A 20,101-nucleotide genomic window follows, 5' to 3' on the forward strand; every position below is an offset into this window, starting at 1 on the left:
TTAAAATGGGATCCTTTGTCAGGATATTCCAGTGGTGGTGTAGAACAGATTGTATTCTGATTGAATGTATCCACTACTCTGTCCAATAACTCAGTGCAACAATAAATGATCCAAAATAAGCTAGATTGTTTTGGTTGTGAACATATATCTTCATGTTTTGGTGAGCGCCAGCTGCAGGGGAAGGAAGAGCAGGCACTGGGGGCAGATATACTACATATACTGCAGCAACTATACTACCTATACTGGGGCATCTATACCACCTATACTGGAGCAACTATACTACCTATACTGGGGCATCTATACCACCTATACTGGGCCATCTATACTACCTATACTGTGGCAACTATACTATCTATACTGGAGCAACTATACTACCTATACTGGGGCATCTATACAACCTATACTGCAGCAACTATACTACCTATACTGGGGCATCTATACAACCTATACTGCAGCAACTATACTACCTATACTGGGGCATCTATACTACCTATACTGTGGCAACTATACTATCTATACTGGAGCAACTATACTACCTATACTGCAGCAACTATACTACCTATACTGGGGCATCTATACAACCTATACTGCAGCAACTATACCACCTATACTGGGCCATCTATACTACCTATACTGGGGCATCTATACAACCTATACTGCAGCAACTATACTACCTATACTGGGGCATCTATACCACCTATACTGCAGCAACTATACTACCTATACTGGGGCATCTATACCACCTATACTGCAGCAACTATACTACCTATACTGGGGCATCTATACCACCTATACTGGGCCATCTATACTACCTATACTGCAGCAACTATACTACCTATACTGGGGCATCTATACAACCTATACTGCAGCAACTATACTACCTATACTGGGGCATCTATACAACCTATACTGCAGCAACTATACTACCTATACTGGGGCATCTATACCACCTATACTGCAGCAACTATACTACCTATACTGGGGCATCTATACAACCTATACTGCAGCAACTATACTACCTATACTGGGGCATCTATACAACCTATACTGCAGCAACTATACTACCTATACTGGGGCATCTATACAACCTATACTGCAGCAACTATACTACCTATACTGGGGCATCTATACCACCTATACTGGGCCATCTATACTACCTATACTGTGGCAACTATACTATCTATACTGGAGCAACTATACTACCTATACCGGGGCATCTATACCACCTATACTTGGGCAACTATACTATCTATACTGGAGCAACTATACTACCTATACCGGGGCATCTATACCACCTATACTTGGGCAACTATACTATCTATACTGGGGCAACTATACCACCTATACTGGGCCATCTATACTACCTATACTGTGGCAACTATACTATCTATACTGGGGCATCTATACCACCTATACTGGGCCATCTATACTACCTATACTGTGGCAACTATACTACCTATACTGCAGCAACTATACCACCTATACTGGGCCATCTATACTACCTATACTGTGGCAACTATACTATCTATACTGGGGCATCTATACCACCTATACTGGGCCATCTATACTACCTATACTGTGGCAACTATACTATCTATACTGGAGCAACTATACTACCTATACTGGGGCATCTATACCACCTATACTTGGGCAACTATACTATCTATACTGGGGCAACTATACAAGCTAACTATACTGGGGAAACTACACTATATATATATATATATATATATATATATATATATATATATATATATATATATATATATATATACTGAAGCAGGGGGGGTGGATCAACCTTACAAGTTTGCCTCAGGCAGCATAAAGAATGGAACTGGCCCTGATCACAGGGAGCACAAAGAGTTTGAGAGGCTGAAGGAGGTTGGTGGTCGGAGCAGGAGAACCACCATGCAGCCTTTAGCAGCAGCAGCCCACCTCCTGCTCATCCAGAAGCAGCAGCAGGAGCATGGAAATGCACTGCTCCCTCCTGTGTGCCCTTGAGAGGTCTCCCAGAAATTAAGGCTGGTGAGAGCAGCCGGTCCTCAATGCCCTCCTCTGCTGTCTACTCTGCTCCCATCTCAGCTTCCTGTGCAGGGCAGTGACAGACCCTGCTGAGCAACACTTTTCCAGAAGTGACCAAGGCTCTGCCTCCCGGGAACAGGCGCATCTGGAAGCTTAACGGTTGCTTGCCCGGGGCGTTTGCTCCCAGCTCCTGCCATACTCCCTTGTGCAGGAGGGTAGTGACATGTATGTGCTCCCAGTGTCGAACTGGGAGGTGGAAAAGCTGAGGAAATCCACCTGCTGGACAAGCAGCAGAAACCCTGTGTTATCACTCCTAATAGAAACCTGCAGCAAGCCTTCACTGTGAGCAGCAACACCTGATTACTGCTGCTTGGCCAGCAAGTTGATTTCCTCTGTTCTCCCAGCTCCCAGTCCAACACTATGTGTTCCTGCAGTATGGGATCTTGGAGTAGTGTATTCCCAGCCACAACTATTTCTCCCACACAGCAATCCCAGCACTGCACCAGTTTGTGGTCCAGAACATGACCCGTTTGCTTGATCACTCCATGGGCGGGTCCATGTGTCCATGGACTCCTGGAGCAGCCGCTACGGACAGGAGCGCTACCTGTCCTTCACTGCCCACTGGGTCAGCCTGGTGGAAGGGGCTGAGGATTCAGCAGCAGCAACTAGCACAGCAGCAGCCCAGTTGGTGGTGCCACCCCACGGGGTCAGGGGAGATGCATCAGCTTCCTCTGATCCTGTTCCCTCCACTGGAGTGGGCACGTCATGCAAGCATGCCCGCCTCAGCGAGAGCAGGTCATCTGGGCACTGGGCAGTTTGGCACAGGGGGAGCTGAATGACGGCTCTCCCTGCTGCCACTAAACTCCCTGGTGGCGTTAAATACTATTCCCGCTCAGAGTTGTCACAACTCGGAGGAAGATGTAATGCGTGGTCTCGCAACTACCAGAGCCCTAACTCATTACAAGGGGCGTGCATCATAGCATTGCTGCTATGATGGCGGCAAGCTTAGGCACACGGCGCTCATGGCCACATGGCAAATAACCTGCTTCATGCCTCAGCAGCAGTGTTAAGCACTACCACTGCCAAGCACTGCTGAAAATGGTCAGTCTGGGGAAAGAGAACTTAATGGCCACCAATGTCCTGGCCACCCCCCAGGAGTAGGAGCAGAGGTGGCTGCCCCTCAGAGGTCTCAAAGTCAGGAACATGATGTCTGACAACCTACTGGCTGCCCTCTCCAGGGGAGACTTGACCCACATCCTGAACCTCGTGGTGCAGAGATTCCTACCCAGGGATGGACAATCTGCTGGAATTGGTGCGGAAATTTTTTTGCCATTTCTGCCACTCCGCCACTGCCTGAGCGACCCTGTCCTCGCTGCAGCAGAATGAGGGTCTTCCATCACACTGGCTCATGATTGTTGTGCACTCGGTGGAACTCCACCCTGGCGATGTTATAGCGGCTGTGCCAGCACAGAAGAGCTGTCACCCGCTACCTCATGGATGAGACTGTGTACGGCGCCACAAATCTTCAGGTCATTCCTGCTGTGGATTAGGGGCAGATGCAGTAGGTGTGCCTAGTGTTGGCTCCCTTCCTGCACAGAACTAACACGGTGAGCCAGGAGCAGGCATCCGTCTGCGAGTGGGTGCCTATGGTTTGAATGCTGGACGGGCCCGTGTTTGATCTGCTGGAAGAGTTAAAGGCAGCCCGAGACAGCTGGATCAGCAGGCAGCTGCAGAGTCCACCTCTCAGGAGAAGGAGCAGGAGGACTTCTAGGTGGTGGAGGAGGAGTTGGAGGTCCCTGACCTCGCTGCAGATGGGGAACGGCCAAGCGCTGCTGCATTGGCCATCAGACACTGAGTGTTGAACAAGGGAGTTACAGGTGGCCCTTGTTCATAGACTGAAGGAAGCCTTCCCCCAGCCTTCCACCCCCCTTTCCCAGTTCAGTCAACCCAGCAGATGCCTGCGGTAAGCAGCAGCAGCAGGCACTCAGGAGATCTGCTGAGTCTCACCAGGAGACTCTACATGGTGGAGCTGCCCAGAGTGCAGGTGCCAGCAGCAGCCTCCTCCTGTAGTCAGCACCAGTGGCTGACTACATGGGGTCCTTCTGCGGCCTTGAGACCGAGAGCCCCATGAATCCCATTAAGTACTGGGTCAAAAGGATGGATATCTGGAGGGAGCTTGACACCAGTATGCCCTGGAAGTCCTGTCCTGTTCTTCCAGCGACAGCGTACCCTCGGAGAGATGCTTCAGTGCGGCCAGTGACATGGTCACGGAGAAGCGCTCTCATCTGTCTACGGAGTCTGTGGACCAACTCAGCTTCTTCAAAATGAACCATGCATGGGTTGAAGGCAATTTCCTTGCCTCTACTGTTGGCAAGAGGGGGACATAAAGTGACTTGGATTGCTGGGCCTGACCAACACTTACCACAACCGTGCTGTTGTTGGTTCATTTTATTTTTGCTGTGGTACGACCCCCAGATGCCATGGCCTACCCTACACTGCTGCTGCCCCATGCTACTACTAGGTGTCTGGGATGAAAACTGTGCTGTCCGAGTTGTGGGGAGGCCCCAACTGTGGCTGCACGACAGCTTCCTAGAACCTCCAGGGTTACCTTTTTAGTTCATTCATGCTGTGGCACAGGAGCCATGGCCTACCTTACACTGCTGCTGCCCCATGTTAATGCTGTTATTAGTGTGTGAAAAATAGCTCTGCTGTTGTTTAAAAATATGTATCCTAATATATCCTAATATTAAATTGGAATGTTCAGATGTTTGGATGTTTGTTACTCGATCACGCAAAAACGGCTGAATGGATTTGAATGAAATTTGGCACACACATTGTACATTACCTGGAATAATTTATAGGATACTTTTTATTCCCATAACCAAAAAGTGGGCGGAGACAAATACAAATTTCATTGGGAAAATGTAAACTGCAGCCATTCTTACACTGTTAATGGCAGGGTTCTCAAACTTTGCACAGTTGGTCACTGGGTGACTGGGATTAATATTCAGAAAAGTGTGTGGAGCCTACAAAATCCAATCAAAATTCACCTATTGATTTTCAAGGCAAATATTTTATTGCTGTCATTCTTGCACTGTGAATGGCACAAGCCTCAAACCTGGTACAGTTGGTCATTGGGTGATTGGGGTTCGAATTCAGAAAAGTGGGAGGAGCCCCAAACAGACAATCAGATTTGTTTCATTTCAGTGCAAATTATTGATGCCAAAGACAGCAAGGCTCACAAACTTGGTCATTGAGTAGTGGTGGTACACTTGGTCATTGGGTGACTGAGGTTCAAATTCAGAAAAGGGGCAGAGGCACAGCCAATCAGATTTGTTTCATTTCCATGCAAATTATTTATACCAAAGAGCGCAAAGCTCAAAAACCTGGTCATTGTGTAATTGAGTAATTGTGTGTTAGGGTTAGAAAAAATGGGCAGAGCCAACACCAGCCCAATACATACCCAGGCAATGCTGGGCCATCAGCTAATATATATATATACATACACACACACACACACACACACGCACGCACGCACACACACACACACACACACACACACACAATTGCTCAATTATTCGATGAGCTAGTTTGTTAGCTTTGCAGTCTTTGGCATCAATATTTTGCACTAAAAATGAAACTAATCTGATTGGCTGTGGCTCCACCCCTTTTCTGAATTTGAAACCACCATCACCCAATGACCAACTGTACCAGGTTTGAGGCTTGTGCCATTAACAGTGCAAAAATGGCACCAATGGAATATTCCCCTTGAAAAGCAATAAGTGAATTTTGATTGGCTTTTGTAGGCTCCACCCACTTTTCTGAATATTAATTCCAGTCACTCAGTGACCAATTGTGCAAAGTTTGAGAACCCTGCCATTAACAGTGTAAGAATGGCTGCAGTTTACATTTCCCAGAAAAAATTGTATTTGTCTCCACCCACTTTTTGATTATGGGAATAAAAAGTATGCTATATGTTATTCCAGGTAATGTACTATGTGTGTGCCAAATTTCATTCAAATCCGTTCAGCCATTTTTGCGTGATCGAGTAACAAACATCCAAACACTTGAACTTTCCTATTTATAAGATAAGATTTATATAGCTCTGACATCTCCTGCAGCACTGTACAGAGTACATAGTCATGTCACTGACTATCCTCTGAGGAGCTTATAATCTAATCTTACCTCTGATCTCTCTGTAGAACTGAAGCCAGAAGCTGAGTCTTCTCCATCATTCGAAATGGATAACCACAAGCCTTCCAGCAAGCTAATCAGAAAGCTACTGCCTTTCAATACAGCAAGAAGATATCCACAGAAAATGGGTGAGTCAGTGAGTCTGTCCTTATTGTTGTGTATTTATATAGCACTGACATCTTCTGCAGCACTTTACAGAGTACATAGTCACTAGAGATGGGCCGAACGGTTCGCCCGCCAACGGTTCCAGGCGAACTTCGGGTGGTTCGCCTTCGCCGGCAAAGGCGAACTTTCCCGGAAGTTCGATTCACCCCATAATGCTCCATTAGGGTCAACTTTGACCCTCTAATTCACAATCAGCAGGCACATTGTAGCCAATCAGGCTACACTAAGTCCTGGAAGCCACCCCCCCTGTATATAAGGCAGGGAGCGCCAGCCATTTTAATCACTTGTGCGCCTGCAATAGTGAGAGTAGGGCGAGCTGCTGCAGATTGTCTCTCTTAGGGAAAGATTAGTTAGGCTCTTGGCTTGTTAGCTTGTTCCTGGCTGATTTTTATTGCTAATATAACACCTCTCAACAGCTCTTTTCAGAGCTAATCCTGTTCTTGTGATTTTTTTTTCTGTGTGTCACTTGCGTTGTATAGACAGCTTTTGTAATTCATACTGTGTGCCACTGCTAGTGCCAGCCAGCCCAGTCCAATCACTGACACCTGTGTAAGCTGCACATTTGTGTAATACCCATTACTGCATTTGTGTTGCATGGACAGCTTTTGAAATAAGCATATATATATATATATATATATATATATATATATATATATATATATATATATATATATATATATACCTATCTACCTGTTGTGTTCATTCAGTGAAGCCACCTCATCACAGCATATACCTAGCTGTTATGTTCAGTGAAACCACCTCATCATCACAGCATAGACCTAACTGTTGTGTTCGGTGAACCCACCTACCTACGTAAGTGCACGCAGTGTGATATACCACTCTGTGCATACCTGTTAACTGCTGCACCTGTGTGACTGCACATTGTATTAGTTAAATCAGTGCATACCTTTCACTTCATCCCCCCCGATATGGACAAAATGGACAAAACAGGTAGAGGCAGAGGTAGAGCCAGACCCAGAGGAAGGCCATATGGCATGTGTATGCGAGGTCGTGGTGATGTGATTTCGTGCGGCCCTGGCCCAAAGTACAGTGCTCAGAAGAAGGCACGTCCCATCACCTCACAAGATTGTCAGGACGTGGTTGACTATTTAGCAACACAGAACACCTCGTCTTCTGTAGCCACTAGCGCTACTACAAGCACCACATCCTCTGCATTTTACACTTCGCAGGACATATTTGGTGGTGAAATCACTGATTCCCAGCCACTACTGCTACAATAAGATGAAGGCGCTAATCAAGTTACACCACCTCATATGTCTGAGTTAGGTGGCGACACTATGGACGTAACGTGTGAGGAGGGGGATGATGAAGTACCTGGTGGTGGTGCAGTTTTGGTGGTGTCTGAGGAAAGCGAAGCTGGGCAGGATGATTATGATGATGATTACATGGATGCCATGTATGTTCCTGATAGAAGAGATGAACAAGGGGACAGTTCGGAGGGGGAGTCAGAGAGGAGTAGGAGGAGATGAGTTCCTGAAAGAAGCAGGGGGAGCTCGTCCTCAGAAACAGCTGGTGGCAGTGTCCGGCGCCCCATGTATCGCCAGCTATGGACAGCCAGCCAACATGCCCTTCAATGTCAGCTGCTGAGGCCACCATAGTGCCATCACCCCAGGGGGGCTCAGCGGTTTGGAAAATTTTTAGTGAGTGTGCCTCAGATCGGAGCAATGCCATCTGTTCTCTCTGCCACAAAAATTGAGCCGTGGAAAGGACAACACTCACGTAGGGACAGGTGCCTTACGAAGGCACCTGGAGAAAAGGCACAAACAGCAATGGGAAGAACACCTGAGCAAAACCACACCAAAGAAAAGCCACCCTCCTTCAGTGGTGCTCATCAGAGCTAGGATATCCGAGATACTCGGATATCCTAGCTCTTTTTTCACTATTCGAGCTTGAATACCGAGCTCGAATAGTATTAGCTATCCGGGCTGTGCTATCCGAGCGCACTCGGATAGCAAGCAGCTATCCAGAGATATCCTAGCTATCCGAGCTCGGATAGCGTCACAAGCTCGGATAGCATCACGACAGACGTCACCTCGAGTCCTCACAAGCGAATCAGAGGGCTCCCAGCCCTCTGACTGCAGCCAATCACAGAGGGGGAGCCTGGCCAACCCCCCTCTATAAATAGCAGAAGCCATCTTGCCTCACTCGTCCTGCTTGCGACTTACTGACTGATTGTACTGAGAGACTGCTCCAGTGCTTTTTGTCTGTGTGCAAGTGCATTTATTGTGTTCTAAACCAAGCGCTTTTACACTCCAACACTTGATATTCAACTGTATTGCTTTGTATTGTAGATAGATTGTATTTTAGGCAGTTTAGTTTGTGTGATTAGGGACTAGGGAGGGAGACAGTCTGTCACTGGTGCTGCTGCAGCCAGCAGCTAGGCCCTGTGCCTAGGCAAGGCAGCCTGCCCTGCTCTGTGCTCTAGTCTCTACTAGTTACCTTACCTGTGCTCTCACCTGTCCTATTCTATCTACTGTACTACTTCTGTGTTAGATAGATTATTGTACTATTTTGTAGTTAGCAAGTAGTGTTGGGCGAACAGTGTTCGCCACTGTTCGGGTTCTGCAGAACATCACCCTGTTCGGGTGATGTTCGGGTTCGGCCGAACACCTGATGGTGTTCGGCCAAACTGTTCGGCCATATGGCCGAACTAAGAGCGCATGGCCGAACGTTACCCGAACGTTCGGCTAGCGCTGTGATTGGCCGAACGGGTCACGTGTAGTGTTGGGCGAACATCTAGATGTTCGGGTTCGGGCCGAACATGGCCGAACTCCGAACATAATGGAAGTCAATGGGGACCCGAACTTTCATGCTTTGTAAAGCCTCCTTATATGCTACATACCCCAAATTTACAGGGTATGTGCACCTTGGGAGTGGGTACAAGAGAAAAAAAAATTTAGCAAAAAGAGCTTATAGTTTTTGAGAAAATCGATTTTAAAGTTTCAAAGGGAAAACTGTCTTTTAAATGCGGGAAATGTCTGTTTTCTTTGCACAGGTAACATGCTTTTTGTCGGCATGCAGTCATAAATGTAATACATATAAGAGGTTCCAGGAAAAGGGACCGGTAACGTTAACCCAGCAGCAGCACACGTGATGGAACAGGAGGAGGGTGGCGCAGGAGGAGAAGGCCACGCTTTGAGACACAACAACCCAGGCCTTGCATGAGGACAAGAAGCGTGCGGATAGCAATTTGCATTTTGTCGCCATGCAGTCATAAATGTAATACAGATGAGAGGTTCAATAAACAGGGACCGGAAACGCTAACCCATCACAGATGTTCATTGTTCATGTTACTTGGTTGGGGTCCGGGAGTGTTGCGTAGTCGTTTCCAATCCAGGATTGATTCATTTTAATTTGAGTCAGACGGTCTGCATTTTCTGTGGAGAGGCGAATACGCCGCCGATCTGTGACGATGCCTCCGGCAGCACTGAAACAGCGTTCCGACATAATGCTGGCTGCCGGGCAAGCCAGCACCTCTATTGCGTACATTGCCAGTTTGTGCCAGGTGTCTAGCTTCGATACCCAATAGTTGAAGGGTGCAGATGGATTGTTCAACACAGCTACGCCATCTGACATGTAGTCCTTGACCATCTTCTCCAGGCGATCGGTGTTGGAGGTGGATCTGCACGCTTGCTGTTCTGTGTGCTGCTGCATGGGTGTCAGAAAATTTTCCCACTCCAAGGACACTGCCGATACCATTCCCTTTTGGGCACTAGCTGCGGCTTGTGTTGTTTGCTGCCCTCCTGGTCGTCCTGGGTTTGCGGAAGTCAGTCTGTCGGCGTACAACTGGCTAGAGGAGGGGGAGGATGTCAATCTCCTCTCTAAAGTCTCCACAAGGGCCTGCTGGTATTCTTCCATTTTGACCTGTCTGGCTCTTTCTTCAAGCAGTTTTGGAACATTGTGTTTGTACCGTGGATCCAGAAGGGTATAAACCCAGTAATTGGTGTTGTCCAGAATGACAACAATGCGTGGGTCGCGTTCAATGCAGTCCTAGGCCGAAGAGGTCATAGCCTAGGGTCACAAAACCTGTTTATTTGGGCAATTTCAATGGTGGCGAGTCTGACGTACATAAATCGCAGCAATGGCCGTTAGCAACGTCTGAATCTCACGAAATGTCTCATGCAGGTAGAAGACATATTGTTAGACTTGGGCTCCAAAGATGGGTTCCCTACATCTCTGCAAACCAGAGTTACAGGGCTCCAAATTTGGTAAAATCCCCCATAGGCTTTCATTGGGCCTCCTATTTACAGTTCCAAAATCTCACATCTTTTCAAAGGGCAATTACTCAGCAGTGGCAAATTTTCTAGCATTGTAGGGACCCTTAGGGGGAACATGACTGGTGAGTTTCGGGCCCCTAGGCCAAAGAGGTCATAGCCTAGGGTCACAAAAACCTGTTTATTTGGGCTATTTCAATGGTAGTGATGGTGACGTACATAAATCGCAGCAATGGCCGTTAGCAAAGTCTGAATCTCACGAAATGTCTCATGCAGGTAGAAGACATATTGTTAGACTTGGATTCCAAAGATGGGGTCCCTACATCTCTGCAAACCAGAGTTACAGGGGTCCAAAATTGGTAAAATCCCCCATAGGATTTCATTGCCTCCCTATTTCACTTTCCAAAATCTCACATCTTTTCAAAGGGCAATGGCTCAGCAGTACCAAATTTTCTAGCATTGTAGGGACCCTTAGGGGGAACATGACTGGTGAGTTTCGGGCCCCTAGGCCGAAGAGGTCATAGCCTAGGGTCACAAAAACCTGTTTATTTGGGCTATTTCAATGGTAGTGATGGTGACGTACATAAATCGCAGCAATGGCCGTTAGCAACGTCTGAATCTCACGAAATGTCTCATGCAGGTAGAAGACATATTGTTAGACTTGGATTCCAAAGATGGGGTCCCTACATCTCTGCAAACCAGAGTTACAGGGGTCCAAAATTGGTAAAATCCCCCATAGGATTTCATTGCCTCCCTATTTCACTTTACAAAATCTCACATCTTTTCAAAGGGCAATGGCTCAGCAGTACCAAATTTTCTAGCATTGTAGGGACCCTTAAGGGGATCATGACTGGTGAGTTTTGCCACTGCTGAGCCATTGCCCTTTGAAATGGTGTGAGATTTTGGAACGGTAAATAGGAGGCCCAATGAAAGCCTATGGGGGATTTTACCAATTTTGGACCCCTGTAACTCTGGGTTGCAGAGATGTAGGGACCCCATCTTTGGAATCCAAGTCTAACAATATGTCTTCTACCTGCATGAGACATTTAGTGAGATTCAGACTTTGCTAACGGCCATGGCTGAGATTTATGTACGCCACCATCACTACCATTGAAATAGCCCAAATAAACAGGTTTTTGTGACCCTAGGCTATGACCTCTTCGGCCTAGGGGCCCGAAACTCACCAGTCATGTTCCCCCTAAGGGTCCCTACAATGCTAGAAAATTTGGTACTGCTGAGCCATTGCCCTTTGAAAAGATGTGAGATTTTGGAAAGTGAAATAGGGAGGCAATGAAATCCTATGGGGGATTTTACCAATTTTGGACCCCTGTAACTCTGGTTTGCAGAGATGTAGGGACCCCATCTTTGGAATCCAAGTCTAACAATATGTCTTCTACCTGCATGAGACATTTCGTGAGATTCAGACTTTGCTAACGGCCATTGCTGCGATTTATGTACGTCACCATCACTACCATTGAAATAGCCCAAATAAACAGGTTTTTGTGACCCTAGGCTATGACCTCTTTGGCCTAGGGGCCCGAAACTCACCAGTCATGTTCCCCCTAAGGGTCCCTACAATGCTAGAAAATTTGCCACTGCTGAGTAATTGCCCTTTGAAAAGATGTGAGATTTTGGAACTGTAAATAGGAGGCCCAATGAAAGCCTATGGGTGATTTTACCAAATTTGGAGCCCTGTAACTCTGGTTTGCAGAGATTTAGGGAACCCATCTTTGGAGCCCAAGTCTAACAATATGTCTTCTACCTGCATGAGACATTTCGTGAGATTCAGACGTTGCTAACGGCCATTGCTGCGATTTATGTACGTCAGACTCGCCACCATTGAAATTGCCAAAATAAACAGGTTTTGTGACCCTAGGCTATGACCTCTTCGGCCTAGGACTGCATTGAACGCGACCCACGCATTGTGCGCATTCTGGACAACACCAATTACTGGGTTTATACCCTTCTGGATCCACGGTACAAACACAATGTTCCAAAACTGCTTGAAGAAAGAGCCAGACAGGTCAAAATGGAAGAATACCAGCAGGCCCTTGTGGAGACTTTAGAGAGGAGATTGACATCCTCCCCCTCCTCTAGCCAGTTGTACGCCGACAGACTGACTTCCGCAAACCCAGGACGACCAGGAGGGCAGCAAACAACACAAGCCGCAGCTAGTGCCCAAAAGGGAATGGTATCGGCAGTGTCCTTGGAGTGGGAAAATTTTCTGACACCCTTGCAGCAGCACACAGAACAGCAAGCGTGCAGATCCACCTCCAACACCGATCGCCTGGAGAAGATGGTCAAGGACTACATGTCAGATGGCGTAGCTGTGTTGAACAATCCATCTGCACCCTTCAACTATTGGGTATCGAAGCTAGACACCTGGCACAAACTGGCAATGTACGCAATAGAGGTGCTGGCTTGCCCGGCAGCCAGCGTTATGTCGGAACGCTGTTTCAGTGCTGCCGGAGGCATCGTCACAGATCGGCGGCGTATCCGCCTCTCCACAGAAAATGCAGACCGTCTGACTCAAATTAAAATGAATCAATCCTGGATTGGAAACGACTACGCAACACTCCCGGACCCCAACCAAGTAACATGAACAATGAACATCTGTGATGGGTTAGCGTTTCCGGTCCCTGTTTATTGAACCTCTAATCTGTATTACATTTATGACTGCATGGCGACAAAATGCAAATTGCTATCCGCATGCTTCTTGTCCTCATGCAAGGCCTGGGTTGTTGTGTCTCAAAGCGTGGCCTTCTCCTCCTGCGCCACCCTCCTCCTGTTCCATCACGTGTGCTGCTGCTGGGTTAGCGTTACCGGTCCCTTTTCCTGGAACCTCTTATATGTATTACATTTATGACTGCATGCCGACAAAAAGCATGTTACCTGTGCAAAGAAAACAGACATTTCCCGCATTTAAAAGACAGTTTTCCCTTTGAAACTTTAAAATCGATTTTCTCAAAAACTATAAGCTCTTTTTGCTAATTTTTTTTTTCCTCTTGTACCCACTCCCAAGGTGCACATACCCTGTAAATTTGGGGTATGTAGCATGTAAGGAGGCTTTACAAAGCACAAAAGTTCGGGTCCCCATTGACTTCCATTATGTTCGGAGTTCGGGTCGAACACCCGAACATCGCGGCCATGTTCGGCCTGTTCGGCCCGAACCCGAACATCTAGATGTTCGCCCAACACTATTAGCAAGGCCCAGCTTTACTGCTATACCTGTCCTGCTGTATCTGCTCTCTGTAATCTAGTCACACCTGTTCTATTATTTAGCTAGATTCTTCTATTGTTTAGTTAGTAGTACTGTAGTGTACTGTACTCTAGTCTGTGTATAGGGACCGTCCGTCGTCCGTCACCGCGTTACCTAGGGTCTTTGTGTGCGCAGTGCACATCTGCGCTGTCCGCATCCTCTCGTTAGTACTACACCCGTCCTGTTGTTTATATTACTTCTATTGTGTATTCGCTGAATTGTACTGTAGTATGACACCGTCAGTCAGCGTCAGCTAGGGTCCTTGTGTGCGCAGTGCACATCTGCGCTGTCCGTACCCTCCAGTTAGTGCTACACCCATCCTATTGTTCATATATTACTTCTATTGTGTATTCGCTGAATTGTACTGTAGTCTGACACCGTCAGTCAGCATCAGCTAGGGTCTTTGTGTGCGCAGTGCACATCTGCGCTGTCTGCACCCTCCAGTTAGTGCTACACCCGTCCTATTGTTCATATATTACTTCTTTTGTGTATTCGCTGAATTGTACTGTAGTCTGACACCGTCAGTCAGCGTCAGCTAGGGTCTTTGTGTGCGCAGTGCACATCTGCGCTGTCCGCACCCTCCAGTTAGTGCTACACCCGTCCTATTGTTCATATATTACTTCTATTGTGTATTTGCTGAATTGTACTGTAGTCTGTGTATAGGGACACCGTCAGTCAGCGTCAGCTAGGGTCTTTGTGTGCGCACTGCGCACTCTTTCGTTAGCGCTACACCGATCTCTGCTGTAGAGTGCACCTGTCCGTCACCTCACACACCCACCACTACCACCAGTCCCACCCCATTAAAGTACCCCACTTGTCCCACCCGCCTTTACATACATAAGTTTTTTTTTCATTTGTATAATATTAAAAATATACAATGTCTGGCACTGGCTGCCGCGGTTTGGGCAGGGGCAGCAAGGGCATCGCCAAGAGAGGAGGTCGTGGGCGTGGCAGCCGCGCCACCACCACCATGTGCAGTTCTGCGTCTGCACCAGTGGCTATTCCGCCATTAGCCACTGGCCGTGGACGCCTTGGCCGCCCAACAGCTGGGAGTCACGCTGCAGAGACACAGCAGCAGCAGCAGCGTGTGGCGCAGATGTTCCTCCCACCGCCAGGTCGTAGCCGTCCTATTGAGGAGAAGGACGCAGACTCTGTGGTGGAACTGATGGTGGATGAGCAGGCCACCATTAGCTCTGGAACCGAGTCCTCCACCCCCGCCACCACTCCGGTTCGCAAGAGCAGCAGCAGCCGCCCAGCACTGCCTGGGGGGGGGGGAGGAGGAGGAGTGCAGTACTCCAGCCCCAGCGGGCAACACCAGCACCCTGTCACTCAGCAGCACCTTCTTGTTATCCCCAAGCACAGCGGGGCTATGGAGTGCTGTTTCGGCAGAATTGGAGGAGGAAGGAATGCTGAGTGGCACTTTGGGGGATGATGCTTTGGACAGTCAGAAAGTGGTGACTGTCCATCTGCCCCTGCATGCAGAAAGGGAGTTTGGCGGATCCCAGAAGGACATGTTTGCGGAGGGGGAGGATGATGATGACACGGTGAAGGACAGAGACTGGGTGCCAGGTCCTGGGAGTGGGGATGTCATCAGCTCTGAGGAGGAGGAGGAGGATGTGTCTGTGGGCCTTGCTAGAAGGATCAGCATCGCAGGCATGGGCAGGATCACAAGTGGGCATGGTATGCAGGCCACACAGCGTGCTGATCCGGAGACGAGTTCTGCCAGTGCCACCACCAGCCGCACCAAGAACCCCCCCCCCAACCAACACATGGAGACCAGCGGCAGCAGCACCTTCCAGCCGAAGGGGCAACTTCACCGCCCCAATTTGGAATTATTTCACCCTGCCATATGTGGAGTGCAAGTATGCCACCTGTAACCAGTGCCGCAAGCAGCTCAGCAGAGGGAAGGAGCCCTCTGCGTTTGGCACCACCTCTCTGGTCAACCATCTTGCAGGGAAACACTTTCATGAGCATGATGAGTTCATGAAGTTGAAGGAAGCTGGCAGTGGCAAACCCGCCACCACTGCGAAGCCGTCAGCATCAGCCACCCGCCCTCCTCCACCTCCTCCAGCAGCACCAGCAGGAGTTTTTCAGAAACGCACTGCTCCTCCTCCCTCTGCAACTCCTGCCGCCGACACTGAGGCCTGTTCTGGCAGCCAGTCCTCAGTGGCCTCCTCTGCTCCCTCCACTGATTCCCGTGCCAGCAAAAGGCATCGCCAGACCCTGCTCAGCGACACCTTCCAGGGGGTGGTCAGGGTTCTGCCTCCCAGCAGCCGTCGCGTGCGTCAGCTGAACGGCTTGCTGGCACGGGCCATGTGCTCCCAACTCCTGCCTTACTCCCTTGTGCAGGAGGGGAGCGACATGCATGCGCTCCTGATGTGTGCAGCCCCCGATTGGCCAATCCCCAGCCGACATTATTTTTCACGCATGGCCATCCCTGCACTTCACCGGTCTGTGATGGCTAATGTCGGGAGAGGGCTGGATCACGCGGTGGGTCAACGGGTTCACGTCACCATGGACTCGTGGAGCAGCCGGTTTGGGACAGGCCGCTATCTGTCCTTCACCGCGCATTGGGTCAGCTTGGTGGAAGGGGGTGAGGAGGGGGGAGCAGCATCGGGCACTGTCAGAGCAGCACCAACAACGCAGTGGGTGGTGCCACCATGCAGGGTCAGCGGAATAGCAGCAGGTTCCTCTGATTCGCTTCCATCCTCCGGCACACCAGCCCAAACCCCCCGCCTCAGCAGCAGCGTGAAGCCCCGCCACTGCCAAGCGCTGCTGGAATTGGTCAGCCTGAGTAAGACCAAACTGATGGCGAACCACGTCCTGGCCAAACTCCGAGAGCAGGAGAGGAATTGGCTGACCCCCAGAGGCCTCAGAGTCGGAGCGGTGGTGTCTGACAATGGAGCAAACCTGGTTGCTGCAATCGGCAGGGGAGACCTGACCCACATCCCCTGCCTGGCGCACGTCTTGAACCTGGTAGTCCAAAAGTTCCTGCGGACCTACCAGGGGATGGACCGACTCCTTGAGGCGGCAAGGAAGGTTGTGCGTCATTTCGGCACTTGCCTGCAGCCGTAGCGAGCCTGGAAGAGGTGCAGAAGGAGCTGCACCTGCCACAGCACCGGCTCATGCTCGATGTTCCAACTCGCTGGAACTCCACCCTGGCGATGTTGGAGCGTCTGGTTGAACAGAAGCAAGCTGTCAGCCAGTACGTTGCACGAGCAACAGTTGCCTCCCTCACTGCAACTGGGCGTGCCGCCACCAACCTCCCATCCATCATCTCCACGGAGGACTGGGGGCACATGCAGCAGGTGTGCTCCGTCCTGGCACCCTTCCTGCAGGCCACCAACATGGTGAGCAGGAACCATGCAATGGTGTGCGAGTGGGTCCCCTTGGTGTGTGTGCTGGACAGGGCTCTGTATGCACTGGTGGAAGAGGGAGCGGCAGCCTTGGACCAACAGGAGCTGCAGGCAGCTTCACAGGCCACCTCTGAGGAGGAGGGCTTGGAGTTGGTGGAGGTCCCTGACCTTGCTGCTGATGAGGAGGAGCAGCAGAGCGCAGCTGGACTGGGGTGGTGGTGGAGAGAGGATGAGGTGGAGGGGGCAGAGGAAGAGAAGGACAGCCCTGTCGGCTCTGGGGCTGCCGATGATGTGCCAGCAGACGTGGCCAGACTCTTCCCAATGGCAGCGCACATGCTGAGGTGCCTGCACAAGGACCCAAGGGTCATCCAGATGAAGAAGAGGGAGGACATCTGGATCTGCATGATGCTGGACCCACGTCTGAAGGGAAAGCTCAGCCAGTTCCTGCCTGCAGGAGGAGACCGTGCGCAACAAATGATGGATTTGCAGCTGTCCCTTGTTAAGAGCTTGCAGGAAGCTTTCCCTGAGCCATCCACCCCCACTGTCCAGCCAGCACAGAGGCAGCAGCAGGTGCCTGCATCCACCAGCAGCAAGCGCACACGCACCACAGACCTTCTGTCTCTGACCAATGAGCTCTACATGAGTGTAGAGCTGCCAGGGACTAGAGAGGAGGTGCCTGCAGCAGCATCCTTCTCCTCCAGTCACAGACAGCGCTTGACCCGCATGGTGGCTGACTACATGGGGTCCTTCAGCGGGCTTGACAGCGTTGCCCCTGTTGATCCCATGGAGTATTGGGTCAAGCACCTGGCGATCTGGAGCGAGCTTGCGCAGTACGCCCTGGAAGTGCTCTCCTGCCCCCCTTCCAGCGTACTGTCAGAGCGTTGCTTCAGTGCAGCCGGTGGAGTCGTCACTGAGAAGCGATCTCGTCTGTCTCACAAGTCTGTGGACAGACTGACGTTTCTCAAAATGAACCAGGCTTGGGTGGAAGGCGAATTCCTGGCTCCTGTTGTCGGCGAGAGGGGGACATGAAGTGGCGCACACACACACATTACACCTGCTGCTGCTGCTGCTGTATTTCATCCTGCTGTCTGAGTCTCCGCTGCCAGGGAACACATTACAAGATGCTGCTGCCCATGCGCCGCCAGCTATTACGCTCAAAAATAGCTGCCTGCCCTGTATTATTTTGAAAAAAAAAATGTAACTATTTTAGAGGTGTCCGGGTTGAAAACTGTGCTGTCCCAATTGTGTATTGGACACAATGTGGGCTTCACGACCGCTGTCTGGAACCTCATGCTGTGTATTTACGGCCCTGGAACCACCGCTAGGACCCAGGGCCTATTATGTCTCGCTGCCTGCCCTCCTGCCTGCTGCCAAATGCCAGTCTGTCACACACACTCATCCTCCTCACACTGCCTGCTGCTGTATCTCCTCCTGCTGTCTGTGTGTTTCCACTGCCAGGGAACACATTACAAGGTGCTGCTGCCCATGCGCCACCAGCTATTACGCTCAACAATAGCTGCATTATTTTGAAAAAAAAAATGTAATTATTTCAGAGGTGTCCGGGTTGAAAACTGTGCTGTCCCAATTGTGTATTGGACACAATGTGGGCTTCACGACCGCTGTCTGGAACCTCAAGCTGTGTATTTACGGCCCTGGAACCACCGCTAGGACCCAGGGCCTATTATGTCTCGCTGCCTGCCCTCCTGCCTGCTGCCAAATGCCAGTCTGCCACACACTCAACCTCCTCACGCTGCTTGCTGCTGTATCTCCCCCTGCTGTCTGTGTGTTTCCACTGCCAGGGAACACATTACAAGGTGCTGCTGCCCATGCGCCACCAGCTATTACACTCAAAAATAGCTGCATTATTTTGAAAAAAAATGTAATTATTTCAGAGGTGTCCGGGTTGAAAACTGTGCTGTCCCAATTGTGTATTGGACACAATGTGGGCTTCACGACCGCTGTCTGGAACCTCACGCTGTGTATGTACGGCCCTGGAACCACCGCTAGGACCCAGGGCCTATTATGTCTCGCTGCCTGCCCTCCTGCCTGCTGCCAAATGCCAGTCTGCCACACACTCAACCTCCTCACGCTGCCTGCTGCTGTATCTCCTCCTGCTGTCTGTGTGTTTCCACTGCCAGGGAACACATTACAAGGTGCTGCTGCCCATGCGCCACCAGCTATTACGCTCACAAATAGCTGCCTCCTGCCTGCATCAATTTGAAAAAAAAAAATGTGTACTTAATTTAGAGGTGTCCAAGACACATAATATAATGATAGAGAACAAGAGGAAGAAGAAGATGATATAGAAGAAGAAGAAATAGAAGAAGAAAATGAAGAAGATATAGAAGAAGAAGAAGATATAGAAGAAGAAGAAGAAAAAGATGAAGAAGAAGGAGAAGGAGAAGGAGAAGGAGAAGATATAGAAGGAGAAGGAGAAGATATAGAAGGAGGAGGAGAAGATATAGAAGGAGAAGATATAGAAGGAGAAGGAGAAGATATAGAAGGAGAAGGAGAAGATATAGAAGGAGAAGGAGAAGATATAGAAGAAGAAGACGAAGATATAGAAGAAGAAGACGAAGATATAGAAGAAGAAGACGAAGATATAGAAGAAGAAGACAAGAATATAGAAGAAGAAGAAGATATAGAAGAAGAAGAAGATATAGAAGAAGAAGATGAAGACGACGTAAATGAAGACTTCCAACTTACAACCATTTTGGACACACCTTCTCATGCAAACACTTTTCATGAAGTTAATTTACTATTTTTGATACCTTTTCTATAACTACTACATCACCACATAATCACTTGATGTTTTTCTTCATAAAAAAGGTGGTTTCATGCATCATTGACCTCCAATACAAGTTTTAAAA

General features: G+C 49.3%; 1 protein-coding gene across 4 annotated transcripts in view; it reads left to right on the forward strand.

Annotated features, from left to right (window-relative positions):
- Positions 1 to 20,101, forward strand: part of LOC137562438 (uncharacterized) — a 166,403-nt gene that overhangs the window by 60,826 nt on the left and 85,476 nt on the right. For all 4 annotated transcript variants that reach the window (XM_068273787.1, XM_068273804.1, XM_068273795.1 and 1 more), the window contains exon 3: positions 6,225 to 6,344. In XM_068273787.1, coding sequence (XP_068129888.1) covers positions 6,225 to 6,344 — 120 coding nt within the window. The remainder of the gene's footprint in view (positions 1 to 6,224; positions 6,345 to 20,101) is intronic.

The sequence above is a fragment of the Hyperolius riggenbachi genome, chromosome 1, assembly GCF_040937935.1.
Source record: "Hyperolius riggenbachi isolate aHypRig1 chromosome 1, aHypRig1.pri, whole genome shotgun sequence".
Taxonomy (NCBI): domain Eukaryota; kingdom Metazoa; phylum Chordata; class Amphibia; order Anura; family Hyperoliidae; genus Hyperolius; species Hyperolius riggenbachi.